Here is a 22051-nt window from a genome sequence, read left to right on the forward strand (position 1 = left end):
CCTTTTCCTATTCATTTGTATACCTGCAGTAAGTGACTTCACTTGCTTTTTTCTGTTTTTACATTTAATTTATCAGAGCTTATACTGCCTTCTCATTTCTTCATTTGAACATAAATGCCATTTTATCTTTTTTTATTTTTCTATTTTTGGAAATGAGGTGAGAAAGAGATCCTTATGGTGGCTTTTTTAGAATGTACTTACTCTGAGGTCGTGCTGTCTTCCTGCAGTCTGCCAGCACTTTACCCAGTGAGCTGCACTTTTAACCAACTTCACTGTTATATGTAGCTCATCTTCTGAAATATTTGTAGATGTTTTTCCTTATTTTCTCTTTATAAAGATGTTGCATAGGAATACGTTGAGGTCATTATTACAGAAGGGGCTTTCTGTAGTTCTGTGATGACCCATGTATAATGTGCTGCTCCTTGAAACTAAATCAGCTCCTCTTGTGGTCTCTCAGGCTAGCTGCTCTGATAAAGTCATACGTAGTTTCCAAAAGTGTATATTATCTGCAGTGTGTCAATGTGCTGTGTGTATGCTGATAGCTGAAGTCTCCTGCTGTTGCTGTGCTCTCTGCTTTCAAGTCTCTCTAACATCCCCTAAAATTTCAGTAAGTGCCACAATTTGTGCTGGGCAGTTTACAGCTGTCTCAGTAATACCTTTCCTATTTAGGCATGCAGTTTTGACCCCTAAAGATTTATTTTGATAGCATTGAGTCAAATATGAATATTAAGCTACTCTATCATATTCCCATAAATATACTCTGCCCTGCAGTTTCTGTCTCATACCTTGCTATGAGTGTCCAAAAATTACTTATTTTCACCAAGTTTGGAAGATGCTTCTTGTGCCTAAGTTTGTAAATGATTTCTTGTACGTGACTTAAAACCAGACATTCTGTTTCATGTGCCATAGTTTTAACATCTTAACATTTTAGAGAAAATACCATGCTTAGCTGGGAATATGTGTACAGGTTTTGTTACTTCCTACTTGAACTTTACAAACTTGCATCTGATTCTCTTTCTAGGACATGCCATTTTTTACTTTCTCTAGGGGGCACATTATGCTGAACTTTGTGCCCTTCTTCACCTGTCAGTTTTCTTCAAGTCTTTACCTTAAAATTTCTGCCAGAGGGTGGAGAGCACATAAATGAATCTCATGTACCTCAAGAATCTAGCATTCAAAGCGCGAGATCAGATTTATGATGCAAGGGGCTCTGCAGAGTCTTATTTTGGTATAAGGAAGGTTTGCTTCAGTTAATCAACCTGTTCCTTAATTGACTAAGCTGAAATAAATCTCTCTTAAATTAAAGCACGTGCTTTTGGCAATGTTTAATTATATCAAATTGAATTTGCACCTGAAGTTATATAGGTAAAAGTTTGCCCTGGAGATGAGCCTAAAGTTACATTGAAATTGAATCTGAAATTAGTTGGCATGTGATAACTTTGACCTTTACCTCCACCTTCTAAGATGATTGGAAAATAATGTGTAAAAAAAAGAAAATAGATCATTATACTTGAACAAGAAAGGGCAGGGGAAAGGGAATATTTCTAACTTCTTACTTTCTAAAATGATTTTTTCCCAACTGAAAAATTTTGCATATATGACCAGGTCCTTGTTTTTATTTACACATATAACTTGTTCTGTGAGAATGTATTTCCTACCCTATTGAAATTAAGGACATCATTCATCCTGTTTTCTGTGACAGTGAGCTCAGTCTCCACTTTTCTGTTATTCCTTGGGTGTCATTGTTTTATAGTCAGTAAATGAAATCCCGCTCATCTGAAATCTATATGTAAGTCTAGAAAATCTAAGCATGACTCCAGGAATTCCTTTTTTTTTTTTTTTAAAAATGGTCAATACATTAGTTGCATAATTATATTTTGTTAATTACTTGTGCAAACAAAGATCAAGCTTTAAGACTTATTTGCTATATTGTTTCAGCTGATTCACATAAAGCTTTTTTGGCACTATTTCAGGATAAAACAGGAATGGAATTTCATACTAGAGTGCCGGAAGAAAGGCATTCCTCAATCAAAATACCTCAAGAATGGCTTTGTAGACACTGATGAGAAGATCTTGGACACTTATGGAAAGACTCAGCTCCAGAAGAGGCACACTTTGTCATATGAAGCAAATAAGAAAAGAAACAAGTTTATTTTTCAGCTTTCTGGAGAGCAGTGGACGGTAAATATAATGGAAAATATGTTTCTATTGTTAAAGGGTTTGGGTAGCTTAGCGCTGTAACTTTTAATCCCCCCAAACTTTTTTTTTTGCCAATGCATATGAAATTGATGCTTTTTCACAGTGTTAGAAGTGACAAAAGCATTTCCTATCTTACCCTGAACTAGTTTAGTTTTCAGATATGCTTATTTTAAATTCTCTACTGATACATGTAATTTAGACCTCTCAAAAATTTTGGTATAAGCAATCATATTGCAATAAAGTATCTTTCTCTGAAATTCCCCAATGGATGGAAAGAGATGAAAATAATATACAGCTTTGTTGGCTTGCTGATGTCTTCTACTACTCAGAGATCTGTCTTCTTGCTCTAATGGTGTGATAACATTTTTCTCAAGCTCTGTTCAAATCAAAACTAATATTAGCATCAATCCACAATGGTCTTGCTGAAAAAAACACTTTTTACTTGCAGTTGTGTTTGATGTGAAATAGCAGTTTGGAAGTAAGCTCTGAATTAATGCTGTTTTGAAATTCAGCAAAGGGTGGATTAGAGTTGGTGTGAAGTTTTCTAGAGTTGCCAAAGTTTTGACTGAAATGTATTTTGAATATACACTACTTTATTAATGAGAAAGTGAAATTAGAATTTTGACTTTTGTGTAGTTTATAATTTTGAAATATATTTTTGAGATTTTCATTACAAAAAATATAAGTTAAAAAGTAAATTGATGAAGTGGGTAAATTTTACTAAAACAAATTTTTTGATTGACCTGAAATTTAATTTTGTCCCAGATTTGATCTGGAATATAAAGGCACTTTCTTTTTCAACTTTTGTTTTTTTCTAGCTTTAGTTCTTTTCTGAATAAACATAAAATAGATTAAAATTCTGGAAAATAGAAAACACTGGTTCCCATCCAGCTTTAGTAAGGAGACTATTTCTTCAGCTGGTGCAAATCATTCATGTGGTAGGATTGGTTGCTGGAGAGCTATCACATCTCATCTTTCAAGAACCTTGGATATAGAAAATTATATTAAAGCTGTGTAGTCTTATACTGCACACTTTCCTGTGTTGTAAACTTTGTAGGTATGGTAGGAGAAAAAAAAGAGATATTACAGCTTCTTAGACACTGATATAGTAGCAACTGCAGATATTTTCAGCGCATCAGGGAGCAGAGAGCTGTATAACTAAACTTTTCTGTTGCTTATTCTCTTTTGCCAAACCGTTAATGTTTTCCTTTAACACCATAAACAAGGCTTCACATTAGGAGGCGAAATCAAACGTACATAATTTGCTCTGTTTTCCAGATCATTTCATTTCAATTTGACATGCTGAAAGACCACATTTAAGAGATATCCATGTACTGTTATGTACATTATGTCACCTTGAGCAGTACACTCCTAACCACCATGCACTTTCATTCTGTCTCCATGTCATATGCTCACTGTGGCCGTATCACCCAAACACTGTGCCTCGTTGTCCAGCTCTAGCCTGGGGTTAGAGGCACAGTGGGGTTCCTGTTTCAACAAGATACTGTGACATAGTTCAGGTGTCTACAGATAAAGATAAAATCAAAGCTGCTTTATTTAGAGAAGACCAATGCTCCTTCAAAATCAAAGAAAATTGCCAGTCTCTAAGAGCTAAAAATTATTTAAAAAATGTAAAAATCCATTTGACAAAGTTCTGAAAGAAGTCTATTTCCCTTTATTGCAGAAATTTTGTAAAAATTATTTTGGTTATACAAATCATATCACTTATTTTGCTTTTTTTAATCTCAACTGCTGCTTCTAAACCAAAGACAGAATCAGACATGACACTCTTTTCCCCTATTACTCTCTCACAAATAAGTGCACTTAGGCAAAATGAATTTGCAGACTATACAACTATAGCTGCACAGGCTGACAATTTGCGCGTGAAAAGATCTGTGGACATGTGACAGTTTTCTCAGAGAAGCCTGTATGTTACGTAGCTGGGAGCTGTGGTATCAATTGTGGTTTAGTTTTTGTAATGTGTTTTGCACACAAATACATCCATGAGTTGAAAGTTTGGAGGATTAAGCACTCAAACACTAGGAGAAGTCAGAGCTGGCATTGTCTGTGCAGTTTTACAGGCACATAACCAGCTTGGTTTGCTGTTGGCTGACCACTTACCGTTGGCAGCAGTAAACAGCACAGCCCTGTGAAGTGTCCATTTGGGAACTAGCTGCTGAATCCTCTATCTCACTTGCTTTTAGCTGATAAGTGTTTCTATTATGTTTCCCCTTTCCTCTCATCAATGAAGCAGTAATATAGAAGCAGTAATATATCCTCTAGACAGTTGATAGCTAAATCTGAGTAGGTTGCTGGTATGACTTACAGATTTAATTTTGAGAACTGGGCTTGCTTCTGGGCTCTACCAGTTCTCTTTCTGGACGCTGTGAAGTTAAGTCTCACAGAGGAGTAATCCCCAGCATAGGGATTTGTCAAGATCAAAGCAAGTAGCTTTACCACATCCTTCCTATAGGTCTCAGTGTAAGGGCTCTCACTGAAATCTTCATCAGCAAATGAGCTGAGTCCACCAATGAACTAATGGTATTATCTGCAGTATTGCAGTCAGTTAGAATGGTAGCTTGTGTTGGGCGCTAATCAGTGTCCAGGCTGTCTAGATGATAAAAATATAGACATGTTACAAAGATGCTATTGCCTCATGCTCCATATCCATACAGTGAATCTGGCTCACTGATTCTGCATTATTGAGTATGAGGTTAAAAATGGGTTTTGTAAAACACTCCATCATGTACTGGTAGCTCGGACAATTATTTTGAAAATTACCTGGATAGTGCTCTTTTGAAAATCATCTCAGATCTTCTGAGAACATTTGTAAGGGAGACAATCAGAGCAGACCACACCTTTTGAATTCCTAATAGGAATTCCCTCCTTCAGGACCTCTGTGCCACTTTTTTCCCACCTCTCAAATGTCATTGAAAGATAATGTATTTTCATTAGGTGGAGACCCACTGTTCCTTGTACTTGTAATTATTTTAACATATCCGAGCAAAGATAAAGCTCATACAATGAATATTAGGTTACAGAGTAGGCACAGAGTACTAGCTAAAGAGAGTAGGGCTTGATTTTACAGCATATGAATTCTGAGGAATTGTATTCTGTTTATGCAGATCCATAATTCCTTGTGGATCATTAATTCTTAGTTATCGTTCACTTTTAGGCTAATTTTTTGAGACATGCAGTTTGAGCCTCTAGACATCTCAAGTCACAATGGTTTTCTAAAAGTACGGTCACACTAACTTAATGGAAATCTGAATGATGGCACTGTAAGTAGGATTAGTATCAAGCCTTTATGATTGAAGAACATATACTCACTGATTCCTTCTGAACCTGAAAGCCCTCCACAGGTACTGGTTTGGCCATGCCTGTCCAGGGTGGTTAGCATCTGGCTGTGGACAGTGATTGATAACTGCAGTGATTATATAGTTTTACCCTGTCAGAGCTCCACCTGGAAGAGGCTGTGGGACAACATCCTTAAGGTTCAGTGGTCCTTGCCTCCTTTTTTACAAACCAACCAAATATTTATGACTCAAGTGTCTACATCCCTGTGTGGTGCATTTCTGCCAGCTGGGGAAAGTAATGAGTTAATATTTGTATTTAGGAAAGAAGAGGTCTTATAATAACAAATGGGCTAGTTTCATAATCTGATGTGAATGAAATCAGACAGGCTTTTCTCTTCTCTTTATAAAAAATGGAAAGAACCCAGTTGTATTGCCCCAGCAGCAAGTCTCCTAAATTCTCCTGTGTTTGCAAAACCCTTGAGAGAGCGTGAGAATGGTGTACTGTGCCACAAGTAATTTGAGGTTCCCAAGGTATGTTTCAGAAAACCTTTTTATTTATCTGAGAGTTTTCCAGGCAAAACCACCATGAAAAGGAGCTGTATAAAGACTTTGGACTCTTGAATTGTGTGTTTGAATCAGTTGCTTAGTAGAGAATGATGGAGAGTGGATGAAACACTTAATTGAGATCCTTTGTACATGTAAACATGTATCTACTGAATTAAATTAGTTCTTCAGAGAAATAGCACTGCTATTAGAGCAGAATGAAAACTGTGGCAAAATAATGCCATGAATATTCATATGAATTTTTCAATGAATTCACTTTAACTCTGTTTTTCCCCTCTGAGTGTTTACTTTCTGCTCCTAACTAATGAATGTTTATACTCTAGTGGATCAGTGAATTTTAAATGATTTTCAGAAAATATTCAGGAAAAAAAATTTTTGAATCTGTGATATTAATATTGGCAAAGGAAAGGTGATGATGTTCAGAGCAGGACTGTTCTTGGCTGTGCTCCTTTACCTAAGCAGAGGATCTGGATGCATACCTACTTTAAACAACTTTAATGTCAAATGTGCACAACAAGTAAATGAATGAGCGATGGTAAAATTCTTTACTCGTAAATCATGACCTTCTTGCATATCATTTCTTCACGGAAGAAGGCAGCAAATTAATTACTACATTTGTATTTATTCTCTCAGTTTTATCATCTAACATGCTGTGTATTTTCACAGAGAACAGAGAATTTCCATTTGTTATTCCCAACTGTTAGTGACAGTAAGGTATTTATTTGCCACAAAGGGTCAAGTAGAATTGCTCCATTGAATGGACAGAGAAAATCTCTCTTGTGCTTATTAACTTCCAGAGATTTTTTTCCCCCCCAAAAGTATAAAATTCCTGACCCAGTCAGGTAATACAGGTGGCCCTGAGACATTAGTTTTGGAACTAGCTCCAAGCTTTCTCAAAGGTGAGGGAGATTTAGATCCAAGGTTTTGGTTTGGTCCATGACACATAAAACTACAGAGCTGGAAAAGAAACAGAATTGAAAATTCCCAGAGCTTTGATCACAGTTTTAGTTCAAGCTCATGTCTAGCAGGTAAATTGTCTCCTAATTAGAAATAGTATAATCAGCAATGGTTGTAGGTTTGCTATTTATTTCCTTTTAATACTTTTCCCCCCCCTCCCAAAAAGCAAAGGAGTTTGACGTATTGTTTTGCTGTGAAAAGCAAAAGACTGGCTATCCTCCAAGTGTCAGTCTTCATGGAGCAATTTATCAGCAGGCTGCCAGCTTTAGCATGGCAGCAGAAGATTACAAAAGAACACAAGGGAATCAGAGAGTAAAGCAAACGTAAAGCTTGTACAAATTTCAGTTCCCATCCCTATCTAGTTTGTAAATGAAGTAAAATATCACATCAATTTTTGTTTCAGCAACACAAATAAAATGTATTGTAAAATGGAGAATGCTAAAAAACCACATTATAGCAAAGCATTTGTAAACTTACATTTGCAAATTGTAAATATGATTGTAAGATATAAAGAAATAATCTCAAGAGAGAAAAATAAGTCAGGGCAATTGGTAGAAGAATAGAACCTCATTCCATTCTTTTGAAGTCATGTCTGAATTTATTTCAGTTGCTGCACAAGAATATCTTGGTGCTTTAAACTACCCTTAATACAGAAGTAAAGATTTTTAAATTTTTTTCATATTAATAATAAAGAATTTAAAAAATATTTTGGTTTAATTTTTTAAAAATTATCAAGGTGTTTGATCTTAATCTGAGAGAGTGCTTTGTGTGGTGCACTGTTTCCAATGTATGAAGAAGAAGTTGTGGTATACCCCCTTTCAGTCTGGGAGAACAGCAAGGCTGTTGGCTTCACAGTGGCAAGCATTCGCCTCTGCTCCCTGCTGTATCTGTCAGTAAGGAGCTGGAGATGGCCTGTTGTGACAAGGTGCAAAAAACCAGTAGGTCAGTAGAAAGACAAAGGCAGACCTGAACTGCGAAGAAATAGAGTGGCAAATGGTATCTGTTACCCAGCCATCTTTTTCCCTCCAGTATGACTATTCTGCATCTGCTTTCTCTGTGAATCAGGGTTCTTCCCGACAGTGGTGTCTATGACACTCCAGCTAGATGCTATCCCCTATGTATACGCTGCATTTTCAATTCTGTACAGGTGGGAAAGACAATACTAATTGAATTTGCAGTTGGTATTTATTCTTTTATTTTGTTGCAGAAAAATGTGCAGCACCAAAGGTGGAGTGGAAGGCCACTCCAGAAAGTTGGAGAGATTTCTCATTACCAGCCCTGAGGTATTTCAGGCATTTTATTTTTTAACTGCCATAAACTGACAAATATAGAAGATGGATCACAATGCAGTATACACCTAGTGGGAAAATAAAGCAAGAAATGGAACGATCCATATCAAATATGGAAGGGCAGGTAGCAAGGCAGAACTACATATATAGGCTAAGTGTCTGCTTTTGTAAATTTGAAAAGAACTGAAATTAGAGGCAGCAACAACCAAACAAAGAACAGCTTGTGATCAACAGTCCAGTATACCTCTAATAACAACTAGATTTTTTAATTTAGCTAAGAGTTAAGTAGCATTATTTCTACTTCAGAATTTCAGAATTAATAAAAAAACCCAATTAAAATGCATTACTCTTGTTAATGTCTTGGGGATCTATGAAATTTAGAAGGAAAAAAAAGAAGTGGGCAACGTTCTCTGTATAAAAAACAGTAATTCCTACTCTGTCGTATTCTTCATGCACAGGAAACAAATTTGGAAGTTATAAAGGAATTAAAGGCTGAAACACATCTCTTTTTATGGAGCAAAGTTAGTGATAGCACCTCATCCAGATTATTTATTCCAGATGTTACCAATGCACAGTGATATGAAACCCAGGACAGACTGGTAAATTATGTGCTGCTTTAGAAAGTGGAGTTTAAATGATCTGACCTTCAACTTCATGAATTGATTTTTGTCTGTTTCAAGTTCAAGGAATTTGATGACATAATTCAAACAGAGATGTGTACATCTGAGCTGAATACCAATCAACTAAAGCAATTTTGTAGGAATTAAAGGCTTTAAAACTTTTAGTTTCAGTAACTGTTATACATTTGAGATTTTGGACAAACAGAATAGTCTAAAAATTACTCAGAAGTAAATTTATTTGCTGTGTATTTGGGACAATATTAGAATTCTTAAAGAAAAAGATGCTGCATGACTAAAGCAAGAATTACTTGCAGTTGTGGACTGATTTAAAAATTGAGTATTTTTATTCTTCCTAAAAAAATTTAGTAAAATTTTTCAAACATTGCTGAAATAACTTAGGAAGTTACTTCAAGTCACTTACTTGAAAAAATACTTTCAAAAGGTGATATGTGTGTATCTTATCTGAAATGTTTCTGTTCCTTGGACTGTGTTCCATCTTGGCAAACAAATTTTGAAACATTGGCAGGTATTAATTTTTTTGTTTTTTTTTGGCAAACCTTATTTAGATATTCTCCATACACCCACTCTTCTGTTCTGTGTTGCATTTTACTATATCTTGATGTGTGAATTAAAGCACTGAAATGTGTTTTTAAAAAATCCTCCAGCTGGAAAAAGGAGATAATATGGGAGACACCAAAGAGGTTGAATGCTTCAGATGGGTTTCAGTTTTAGAGCAAAATGATTGCATTAACAGTTAAAAAATAAATATGTGGTGACAGACAGCTGCAACAGTCTTCAAAAGCAAACAGCTCCTATGAGGGTTTGGCAAACTGCTGTTCTACATCAAGATAATTGAGGCAAAGTGGTGAGGTTTGGCTGTGGAATTTTCCCCTCCCTGTATTTAGAAACATGGTAGAACAAAATTTTAACTTGATGCTTTCTATTTACCTGTTCTTATTTCATTTACAGGAATTCCCAGATTCTCTGAAAGAACAGATCTATCTGAAAGAATGGCATGTGTACAATACTTTGATACAAACCATTCCGGCCTACATTGCATTATTTCAAGATCTGAGAGTACTGGAGTTATCAAAAAATCAAATCAACCATCTCCCAGTGGAAATTGGTAAGTTGGTTCAAGATATTCAGCTATTTATACTTATGCCATTTAACTGTATTGCAGGGAAACGAGCATTCATGGATATTCTTATTAATTTACTGATAATTGTCTTCTTGCTTGTCTCCAGGGAACAGTCCCCTCTAAATTTTTACAGCTCTCTGACTGTAATTATACTTGCCGAATTGTATGCAATACCATGTGTGTAGTATGGCTCAAACATGGGAAAAAACTGACACATTTTTGTTATCTGACTATAAGGCAGTTTTTGCTCATATTCAAGTAGGTGGAGAGTTCTTCCTGAGAACAAGTGGTGCTTTATGTTCCTTACAGGTTAAGAAAAATAGAAGTATTACAGAATTGTAAACCTCAAACAAGATGACTGAAAACATAAGATTGTGGTAAAAAGGAATAAAAAATATAATGTTGCATAAAATCCATGTTTTGAATTTTATAATGAGTTCAGTAATGATCCACATTTAATAAAGTGGTACGTCCAACATGACTTCAGGGTTTTTAGAGAAACAAATTCTTAACATTTAACATACTTTGGCCTTTGTCATTTTAAGCTACATAATAACAAGAATTTTAGTGTTTGGCTCTCCTGTGTTTTCTGATCTTACGATATAAAAAACTTGTTTGAAAGACTGTAATGTTTTGAGAGGGATTTACTGCTCTTACAAGGAAGAGTGTTGCTGTAACTGGTGGTATCTTTGAGAGCTGAAGAAGCTGGGTCCACTATGAGGCCCCCGAGGTCGAGTCCATGCACCCAGGTGTACTAATATCTCAGCCTTTGTTTTTAAATGTAGTAGTCCTAAGCTTTCCCCATGACTGGTATTCCTTCTGTACATTTAAAAAAAAAAAAAAAGATGAAGACTAAAACCTCTACCTCCATAATTAACTAAGAAAAGCAGGAAGAGAGAGAGCATCCTGAAACACAGAAATCAGTGCTAGACTTTTCTAGTCTTTTCTACTCTTTCTCTACTGTATTAGTAGAGTAACACTAATACTTTTGATTTATTTACTAATGTTATATTTTACACAGAAAATTTTCCACTGACATCGACATATATTTTATAGTTTCAACCTGGCAGCTAAATACACTAACAAATCATCAACAAGGCACAAGCAGGAGATAATGACATAAAACAAACACTAACTGTTTTGTCAGCAGTTTTACCGTGGAACTCAGATGGGTTTAATGGACAAACACCTTCTACCAGGCGATGTGAAAGAAAGGGGAAAGGACATAATTCCCTTCCAGAGGCTACCCTAAACCATTAAACATAAGGTTTTAAGGGGTTGCTGCTTAACAATCGAGGCAGGTAAAGGCTAAGAAAGATTTTTCTTTCTTCTTGTAATATTGTGCATCATTAATTAAAATGGTCCACAAGAAAAAGTGATTATGAATGCTAATAAAGTCTGTTTCCAGAATAAAGGCACAAAACCAGACCATTCTAGCATAACCAATTCTCTGTAGAGGGTAATGTAGAAGCCATGTCAGACCTTTCTTGGGATACAAGGAAGAAAGTTTCAAATGCTTCTAGTAGAAATCTGTTCTTTCAATTGCTTTCTTTACATGATGTGATTTCTGCTCATCAGTAGCTTTCATGTTATGCCCATTTATCAACTTTCCCTCCAATATACTCATCCCTCTAGCTTATACCCAAGGTGTTGCTTTCTTCCTTTCAATGTTTTTGTTGCTCCTTTTTAATGTAAATGTTTGACTGAAAGGGCCAGTGAATATTAGAAAACTGTTGTAGGTCCTGCCTCAGACACAATGTTACAGCATTCACCATCCTCCTCTTAACAGTGAGGAAAAGAAATCTTTTTTTCAAGACTGATTAAATGAGAGCGGGCACGACTGTACTAAACACTCATCTGGAGAAACCTGGATTTGGACCTTTCCTTTTGAGACACTGCATAACGGAATTAACAAATTTGGTTAGCCATAGATGCTATTTATACAGTAATTCTACATCACAGCAGTAATTCTAGCCTGTCCAAAGACACAGATTCAGTGATGTAGTTTAAAAAGAAATAATACAAAAAAGCCACTTCAGGACTGTGCAACTAAACTGTTCAGCACTTTTTTGCCAAACCTACCTAATGATTTTCAGTCTTAGTGAATGTCCTGTGTTGATAGACCAGCTATTAGTAATGCAATGGCGATGCCCTTGTTGTTATGGCATAAATTACAGAGAAGTTTTTATCTCAATTTGTATAATGCTCTCTTTGTTGACATGTAAGGTAGTATGTTTGCAAAAGGATATGCTTTTATTTCATGTACTATATATGCATACAGACATAAACACTAATATGTATTGGTAATGTTCATTATTTTAATAAGACATTATTATGAAAGGTCTTGGATATTTCAAAGTTTTTGGATGCTGCTTCAAAATGAAACCTTTCATACTTTCATCTAGCTGCTAAATTATCACAGGGAAATAATTGATGTGGGTTTGGTTTGGGAGCTCTATCTAAGCAAGGAGTGAGGTCTGGGTGCTAAATCAGAAGGTAAGGTCTCTGGAAAGGTTAAGTGCTAAGGTATTAATCATTTTGTGTTCTGTTTACAAAACAGCAGCAAGTAGGTAAATATCACAGCTAAAACATACTTGAGAGTAATGATAGATGGTTGAGGTTGGCAGTGACACGCATGCTGTTGAGTCTTTAATCTTCAGACAGAATTGAAGCCAAGTTTCAACCAACAAATCATCCAGCAGAAGCTAAACTGGTGAGCCATGTTCAGACTACTTTTGATTCTCGCAAGAGGGCTTTAAAGGTGTGAGAGAACAAGAGATGATAAGAATATTTTCAGTGAAAAAAAGCATCGCTGTGGTAGCAGTGTCTGGACTAAAACATCTGCAAGAACTGAAGTTCATGTTCATGTTTTACTTGATTTAGAAGGGAATGCTCTACTCTGAATCAGAGAGAAGAAAGACTTGAATCCATTCTCAGACATTTCAAATCATACTCATAGCTATAATCACCTATGCACTTGAACAGATCAAATTTGAATCAGAAGACAGATGAGAACACTTTTGATTTGATTCTTTTTGTAGAATAACAAATATTTTCATGGGAAGCAAGCAAACAAAAATGGAGAAAACTGCAAAATGGAGTTGTTGTCTGACTCAAAGTTGTCAGGTCTGGTTTTCCCAGGAATAACAGAAAAAATCATGAGCAGGGGTGTAGCTGAGGGATTTTCTTTGGCAATGGCTTCTGGGTGAGTTCGCAGTTCTGGCTCTGACTGCATGGCTTCAGTGCAGTTGCTGTATATCAGTTAGTGCTAGTGCATTAGTAATCGCTATAACTGAAAATATCCAATAGAATATATTCCCATATTCACATAGGAAGTAGTGAACTGCATTTTTATGTGATCCCAAAGCTTTTGTGCTGGGATGGGATAGTGAAGCTATATCAGGATTTTTTGTCCCACAAATTATCCATGAAATAGCTCAGAGCTTTTAATAAAATCTTTGTACCTCATTATGTTCTGTCACATTTTTGATATGCCAAATATCTAAGAGGAAAAATAACTGTGCTTTTGAGACATATTTTAATAAGAAATCACAGGGATTTTTTTTGTCTCTTCCCTACCTCACAGTATAAAATGTCATTTATGCATACCATTAATCCAATTTCCTAGAACTCAGACGGGAAAACTATAAGTAATATGGTTTTAAATGACTTCTAGATACCTAAAATAGCTTTTTCTATTAATAAGATTCCCAGTGTGCTGATGTGTGAGTTTCCAAGAAAATACATATTCTCAGTTTAAATGCAGTCTAGTTCTGAGCGATTGCAGACTCAACTCTTACCCTTGCCATTTATTCAGTATTTAATATTATCTGTCCAACAGCTCAATCTGGTATACAACTGAGGAAAATTTTGTTTATATTCCCCATTTGAAGGGGGAGTATTAAAGACCTGTTGCAAGTTGACTGTTTTTAGGAGGGTGCTTGTTGCTTTAAGGCTAGCTGCTCAAATGATGGCTTGCTCATACTGGAACAGCTGGTAAGCTCTCCAAAATTTAACCCTTGGTTAGTGTATCACAAAATTACAAAATTGTACTTTCTATTGGACAATCTAGAGAGGAAATAATCTTTTTTATTGATCTGCTTAAGCTATCAAAAATGGGAATATTGTGCTAAAATCTAATACAAACATACTGCTTTAACAAATTTCAACATCATTGGATCTTGCAAAGGCTAGTACTTTATTAAGCTGAATTTCTTGAAAGGATTTTAAATAGTGCCATTGGGTACTGAGCTTAGATTGTAAACACTGCCATGGAAACTACTCATTACATAAATTATTTTTGCCTGAAGATTCCTATCTACTGACTTTGTCACATTGCTTTATGTGACTACATTATATATAACAATGTTAGAACACACTCCTTCTGCACAGACCAGATTAGTATTAGCAAACTCTGTGGTTTATTTCTCAGTCTTCACTTGGGTTACAGTGGGAATGTTGGAGGCTGTGCACACCATTCTGGCTACGATGGCAAAGTTTTACCTAAGAAGAAGCTTTTTCAATTTCCAAGGTGGTCAAAATGTATTGTTCTATCCTTCCCAAACAGTTTACTCCATGTTTATTTGTGATACTCAGAAAGTGTTTTCCAGTCCAGAGACTGAGCTTATACTCCATTTTTCCCTTGGGACATACACCCTTTTTTGGGGATCCCCAGGGAGATCAGAGTCCATGTTTCAGCTTATCTGCTCACATGAAAAAATGGAAGTCACATACTTTTCTATAGAATTTTTGGTCTACCAAAATATCTTCAGTTCAGCTCATTGCATTTTGTTTTCATTAATTTCCTTCATCCCTTTCAGTAAACTCTCACATGACATTTTTTTCCGCTGAAGGTATCTCTCTCTACCGTTCAGCCCACAAGAACTTCTTCATGGTTTTCTACCTCTATTTTGCTACAAGAAAACCTTCTTCCCCCCTCCCCCCCCTTGTATTAATACTCTTCTGACCACAGACTGAGATCCCAGCTTTATCTTTTTTATTTTTTGTTTGTAGTAGTCACTTGCAATTTCTCTCAGCATGTTTACATTTTTTTTAATTGAACACATGAATGTTGGAGAAAGAATGAAATTCTACTAGCCCAGGGTCAATCTGTTACTATGCTACAGCTTTTATAAGCCCTAGTGGCAAAAAAAGGTTTAGCAACTTTGTTATGCAGAAGTAGTTCAGGAAGTCTTCATCCCTCCTTTGCTTGGATGCTTTGAGCAGAAGTAAAAAAAAATAAAAATTGATGTTTTAACTGTTACCTGTAAACTTGAACATCAATATCTCCTTTCAGATAAATCAAAGGCAATGTCACTGATTCAGCAGAGAAGACTGGAAATAGAAGAGTATTTGTCTTGGCCCATAGGAAGCTGCTATCAGATCATTGCAGATCAATGCAAAAATTTGTTTTGCATTTTACTCCAGTTTATACAAGTGGATCTGCATTTGCATTGAATGAGATCCTTAGATAACAAAGGCTCTCTGTAACCTCATCTGTATTTTGTCTCTGACACCTTGTTAGGAGCACTAATGTAGGCTTGTCTAAATGGTGAAGTTGCATTACCATTATTACTATGCTGCATTGCCCATCAGAAGTTATAGAGTTTACTTACTGGTTTAATTTTTTTAAATAATGAATTAAAAAATTAAACTGGGAATAAATGTTATCTTAGGCAACAACTATGGCATTGCAGCTCCCACTTAAAATACTCTTAATTGTGAAACTGCCAGGGAAGCCATGGATTTTATCACTGCTTTTACTGTCTCTCCTTGGAAAACACAGAGATGTCAGCTGTTTAACTCCCTAATTTGCATTTTTTATAGAACTGAAAATTCAATGCCATTAAGCATAGTTAACAACAGTGTTGTAGCAGCAACAATTTTATTATTACGACTTTTAATTGAGAAGTTTTGCTTGAGTATTATTTGAATGTATAGGTGGCAGGTGTGGTGGTCAAATCCTGCTCTAAATTTGTGCAGCTGTGAAGGGGGTGTCACCTCCTCTGCCCCCTCCTAAGGCTGCCTCAATGGCTGTACTGCATGCTCATTAAGCCTGGTGGTGGCTGGGCACCATACCTAAGAGAGTGAAGAATTTCTGCACTAAGAAGGTATAAATAAGCCCCTAAATACAGATTACAGGGTAGTGAAAGTTGTTCATACTGCCTTACCACCCCCCTCACACTCCCTCAGTTCCCCAGCTGTTATTGCAATAAACTCCAAATGTGGGTGAGAATGGCTGGAGTCTTACTGACAATGCCTATGGCATTTAAAGGTTATTTAGGGATTCGTTGTGCCCCAATTTTGCACTCCTTCAGCCAAGATACCTGGATTTGAGAATCTTGAATTGTCATGAATGGTGTCTTATAGTCGTATATTTGTGCTCTTTCTCTGACAAAAATAGCCTAGCAGCCTTGTTTAACAGGTCTAAGGGAAAAGGAGAGTGATAGTCTTACTCCTTTTGTTTGAGAAAGGAAAAGATCTGTCTGTAATCTGGATTACCATTCAGGCAACTCATATAAGCTAATTCTATCCCTGTGTAGATTGTTGCTTGTAAGAATTTTAAATGTTTTTTTAGAGGAAGGAGTCATTAGAGACGTGGAGCTGAATGGAAACTAGGTTGAAATTAAAAATTTATAAAAGAAAAGCAAGTTGTACCCAACTCATTTGGTTTCTGTCTTTCTTTTGAGAAGATGATTGAGCTTCAAGTAGTAGATCTTGTCTATCTGGTATCCCATAAAGTGTTTGATACAGTGTACTATGGAAAATGAATATCTGAATCTAAGAAAATGGACTTTGATGCAAGAATTGTAAAAATAAGCAAAGGACTTGCTAAAGCAGAGGCAACAAGGCACTCATTTGGAAAGAGAAGCTATCGGTCAGGAGGAAGATCACCTGTGGAGTTTCTCAAGGATCAGTCTTGAGCTTATTTCTTAATTATTTTGAGGAACTGGGCTACCGAAATTTTCTGATGACGCAGTTTGGGTGTTATTGTTACTGCACAAACAGGAGGAAATATGAAAAGCTGGATGAGCAGGTGGGCTTCCAAAAAAGTAGAGAGATTAAATTCATGGTTGCAGAGTTCAAGGTCATGTACTCAGGAGCTAATAATTTGTGCAGCAAGTCATGAGCTCATTAAATACAAATAATTGAAGAAATGAAATTCCTAATTTAACATCACAGAAGGACAATCCAGTATGATACATAGATAAAGTTGTGGTCACCCAGATTCAAGAAGAGTTATTTCAGATGGGAACAGATGCAAAAGAAGTCTATTAGACCATTCGAGGAGGGGAATTTTTATTTTGTGAGAGGAGATTAGAAGAATTGGTTTATTCAGCCTAGTAAAATAAATTCTGATATGTCTGCTACCTATGAAAACATCAGAGAAGTAAACACCAGGGAAGGAAAAGAGCTATTTAAAGATAAAATTGGCAAAGAATTAATGGTCATAAAACTTCTATGAATAAATTCAGATTGGCAATCCAAAGACCATTCCAAATAATGAAAAGGATGAAACTCTGTAACTTTGTTTTTCCATAAAAGCAGTAGATGTAAAAAACCAAACTACTTTTAAGACAGAATGTGATAAAGAGTTGTTGAATGTGTTGCCGAGCGAGGTGGTGGATGCCCCATCCCTGGAAACATTCAAGGTCAGGTTGGACAGGGCTGTGAGCAACCTGGTCTGGTTGAAGATGTCCCTGCCCACGGCAGGGGGGTTGGACTAGATGGCCTTGAAAGGTCCCTTCCAACCCAAACTATTCTATGATTCTGTGAAATAAAAAAATGGAATTATGTGAATTGGTGGTGTAAGGGTTTTATTCAGGAGGTCCTGGCGAGACCTATATATATCTTATGGTCCTAGAGGGACGGTTAATGCTTGACTACTGCTCAGCAGTCATATGGCATAACTTAATCCAATGGAGAGCCCAGAGGTGAAAAAACAGCCGTTACACAGATTTGGAAGAGATTGCTTCCTGCAGGCAGATCTCAGTGAACTGTATCTCACTCATCTATGTGGTCCTGAGTTTGTTATCAGAATTAAATTCAGTTGTAAGACTCATAACTTTTCCCAGTAATTTTCATAATCTTAGCTAGAGCAATTGCTGGCAATTGACTGTAGATTCTGTAGTGTGCTTCTGTCAGATTAGAGAGAGATTATATATGACAAGAAAAAATGTGATGCATCTTCTACTTATTTGTTTTCTCATACCTGCAAGCTGGGACAAACCATATTGTGAACATTGACATACATGTTAGAAACTGTGAAAGGAGAAAAAAGCTTGAAAAGCCATGGTTACAGAAGGCAGGAAAGTCAGAGAGGGAAGCTGTGCTTGTCTCTATCACCCTGCCCAGAAAGGCTGTTAAGTTTTTGTGATGTTTTTTTTGTAAGCAATTCTGCTCCATGTCTCCTAGTTATGAACCAGAGATGCATCATCTGAGCAGAGTTAGACAAGAGGGTGAATAGGATGTTGGTGACACTAGATGCCTTGTCTACATTAGTTCTCCAGCTACTAATGGAACTGAGAGGTAGAAATTTCAGTGGCTGAAAAGTTAGCAAATACATCTGTTGTGGGTTAACACTCATAGGCAGCTAAGCCACACACAGCTTGCTCAGCCCCCTGCAGCTGCTTGCTCAGTCTCCCACAGCAGGATGGGGAGAGAACTGGAAGGGCAAAAGTGAGAAAACTCCTGTGTCAGGATGAAGACAGTTTAATAAGTGAAGAAAAACAAACAAGCAAACAAACAAAGAAGTGATGCAAAAGCAATCACTCAGCACCAGTTGACCAATGCCCAGCCAGTCCCTGAGCAATAGCCACCTTGGAAAACTTCCCCCCATTCCTCCCCCACCCCCAGCTTTTACTGCTGAATGTGATGTTAAATGTTATAGTATATTCCTTTGGTCAATTCAGGTCCCATGCCTCAGTCCTGTCCCCTCCCAGCCTCTTGCCCACCCCTAGCTGACTCACTGGGGCAGCACAGTGAGAAATAAGAGAAGGCCTTCATCCTGTGTAAGCACTGTTCAGCAATAGTGAAAACATTGTTGTGTTATCACCACTGTTTGGACACAAATCCAAAACAGAGCACCGTACGGGCTGCTATGAAGAAAATTTACTCAATTCCAGACAGACCCAGTGCAATATCCCATTGCTGAAAGAAAATACAAAACATTTCAGTGCTAATGAGTAAGTAGTTCCTTTTTCATTACAATGGGATTTGTTATCTGTCACTGAGGGATTAATTGGATGAGGAATTGATTTGCGATTTTCTGATTCTTTATTTTATTTTAAGGCATTTCTGCTTCAATGATTATTTTGTTGCAATGAGGTGGTAAGTTGATGTTTATGCCACTTAACATGTGGTGTAATACCTTCATTTATCTACATCATGATACTAAACACGGTGAGGCTTCATCATGGGTAGGCTAAACTATTATTACTTTTATGTGCTTAAAAATCAGAAAGTAAGGCAGTTCACACATTTACACCATTAACTTGCTTCTATTACTCTCTTGCACCAGCCCCAATGACCCTTGTGGGACAGTAATGCACTACCAAAAGAATGCCTGTTGTACTCTTACAGAAAATTTTGCTTCTGCTATTTTAACTAAAACAGCACTTCACAGAGAATAGGAAAGACAAGGTTACCTTCCTAAAAGGACAGCTGAATTTTGAAATACCACCTCAGTTTCTATTTCTGGCAGAGCTAAAACTGGGAGGAAGCTGAGTGGAAGCTTCTATATTTTTCTCTGTTGCAACCTGTAGAGATTAATATAATGGAGTTCTTACCATATAGGCTTTGTCTGTCACCTGTGAGAAAGATTTGGGTGGTGCAGCCATCACTTGAAGACAACGTTGTGTCCAAGGGAGACTCTTGGGTTTATGTAAAATGCTGTGTGATTTGGTGGCTGCTAGTATTGGTCATGAAATTGCATGCTTCTGCCTCTGACAACAGCAATTTCTCAGGGAAAAAATGTGGGGCTTCCAATTACCTATGTTTCTTCTCTGCCCTGTTCTGTGGAAGCACCATCTGGCCTCTGGTAACATTGCAAAAGGTGAGCAGCTCTAAAACAACTTCTGTTTCGGAGAAAGTTTAACTAAGCATTAGTGCCTTAAAGACTAGCTCACTATTGTAACACTGTTTCAAGCATTTGAGATGTACTGTAGAGAGATTGTCTCCAGTGCCATCCAAATCCCATGAATCACCAGATTCTTTTTAAAAATTTGCTTATAAATAGAAGACTGATACAGTATAAAATTGTGAATCTCATGTATGTCTTGTCTTGGTTTGCCAATATATAGTCTGCTTTGAGAACCTGTTGACCCAAGATGCTCTTCTCTCCTGATTTCCAGCTGCTGAATTGCACTTAAGTTTCTTACTGCTGCTTTTCCTTATGAATGCTGTATTCTGTCACTGGGCAATATTGCAGGAATATCACTGATTAGAGGGGAATATTGCAGATGATACCAAGCTGAGTGGTACAGTTGATACGCTAGAGGGAAGGGATGCCATCCAGGGGGACCTTGACAGGCTGAGGGGTGGGCCCATGTGAACCTCATGAAAGTCAACAAGGCCAAGTGCAAGGTCCTGTACCTGGGTTGGGACAATTTCCAATATCAATACAGACTGGGGGATGAATGAATTGAGAGCAGCCCTGCCAAGAAGGACTTGGGGGTACTCGTGGATGAAAAACTGAATATGAGCCGGCAATGTGCACTTCCAGCCCAGAAAACCAATTGTATCCTGGCTTGCATCAAAAGAAGCATGGCCAGCAGGTCGAAGGAAATGATTCTTCCCTTATACTCCATGCTTGTGAGACTCCACCTGGAGTACTGCATCCAGTTCTGGGGTCCCGAGTACAAGAAAGACACGGACCTGTTAGAGTGGCTCCAGAGGAGGGCCGTGAAAATGGTCAGAGGGCTGGAACACCTCTCCTATTAAGAAAAGCTGAGAGAGTTGGGGTTGTTCAGCCTGGAGAAGAGAAGGCTCTGTGGACATCTTATTGCAGCCTTTCAATATACAAAGCAGGCTTATAAGAAAAATGGAGAAAGACTTTTTACCAGGGCATGTTGTGACAGGACAAGAGGTAATGGTTTTAAACTAAGAGAATGTAGATTTAGATTGGACATAAGGAAGAATTTTTTTACGATGAGTGTGGTGAGACACTGGAACAGGTTTCCTAGAGAAGTTGTGGATCCCTCATCATGGGAAGTGTTCAATGTCAGGTTGGATGGGACTTTGAAGTAGATGATCTTTGAAGGTCCCTTCCAACTGAAACCATTTTGTGATTCTGTGATTCTATGATCGTCCATTCCATTGTCCAACAGAACACCTGTCCATAGAATGTTCTCATTTTGTTATGTATATATTTAAGGATCCCTTTGCTAACACATCAGCTATTTGATACATTCAAATTCCTTACTTTGACTATGTCACAGTACAATTTGCATTTTTCCAGTATAAAACATTTTGCATTTTAATAATGTTTCTAAGCCTGTTTTTACTGAAGATTATGTAATGGTATAAATCAAAGGAACAGAAAGTACAATGTGACTAAATGTAGCCTAGAATATTATAAGGGCCTTAAAATTAAGCCGACAGGGATGATAAATTGCAATAAAGAAAAAAATGAAACAAATGCACATGTCCATTATCTTTTATAATCAAAAGTATGCAATGCTGGATACTGAAGGCAGAATTCTTGATGTAGTAAGTTTAGTAGAAGCAATTGTTTCCAGTGAAGAGGTTCTATAAAAAATACTAAGATGCTTTTCAGTTAGCAGGCAAGTTTTCTAAAGTGGCCAAACCAAAAGTCAACTTCTCTAGTTTCAACTGAGGTTAATAGCTATCTCATCCCTGGTAGGATCAAGATCTTTGCAAGTCTTTGCTGCCTCCTTTCAAACTCTCGCCAAAACCATTGCTGATTAAGGGAAGTCCATATGGGTGCAATACAGCACTATTGCTCCCCCCCCCCCCCCCCCTCCA

General features: G+C 37.1%; 1 protein-coding gene across 11 annotated transcripts in view; it reads left to right on the forward strand.

The window, feature by feature from the left end:
* LRRC2 (leucine rich repeat containing 2) overlaps window positions 1-22051 on the forward strand; it is a 71052-nt gene that overhangs the window by 18511 nt on the left and 30490 nt on the right. For all 11 annotated transcript variants that reach the window (XM_009328144.1, XM_009328148.1, XM_009328142.1 and 8 more), the window contains 2 exons: window positions 1974-2181; window positions 9895-10051. In XM_009328144.1, the coding sequence (XP_009326419.1) occupies window positions 1974-2181; window positions 9895-10051 (365 nt within the window). The remainder of the gene's footprint in view (window positions 1-1973; window positions 2182-9894; window positions 10052-22051) is intronic.

The sequence above is a fragment of the Pygoscelis adeliae genome, unplaced genomic scaffold, assembly GCF_000699105.1.
Source record: "Pygoscelis adeliae isolate BGI_AS28 unplaced genomic scaffold, ASM69910v1 Scaffold45, whole genome shotgun sequence".
In the NCBI taxonomy this organism is placed as follows: domain Eukaryota; kingdom Metazoa; phylum Chordata; class Aves; order Sphenisciformes; family Spheniscidae; genus Pygoscelis; species Pygoscelis adeliae.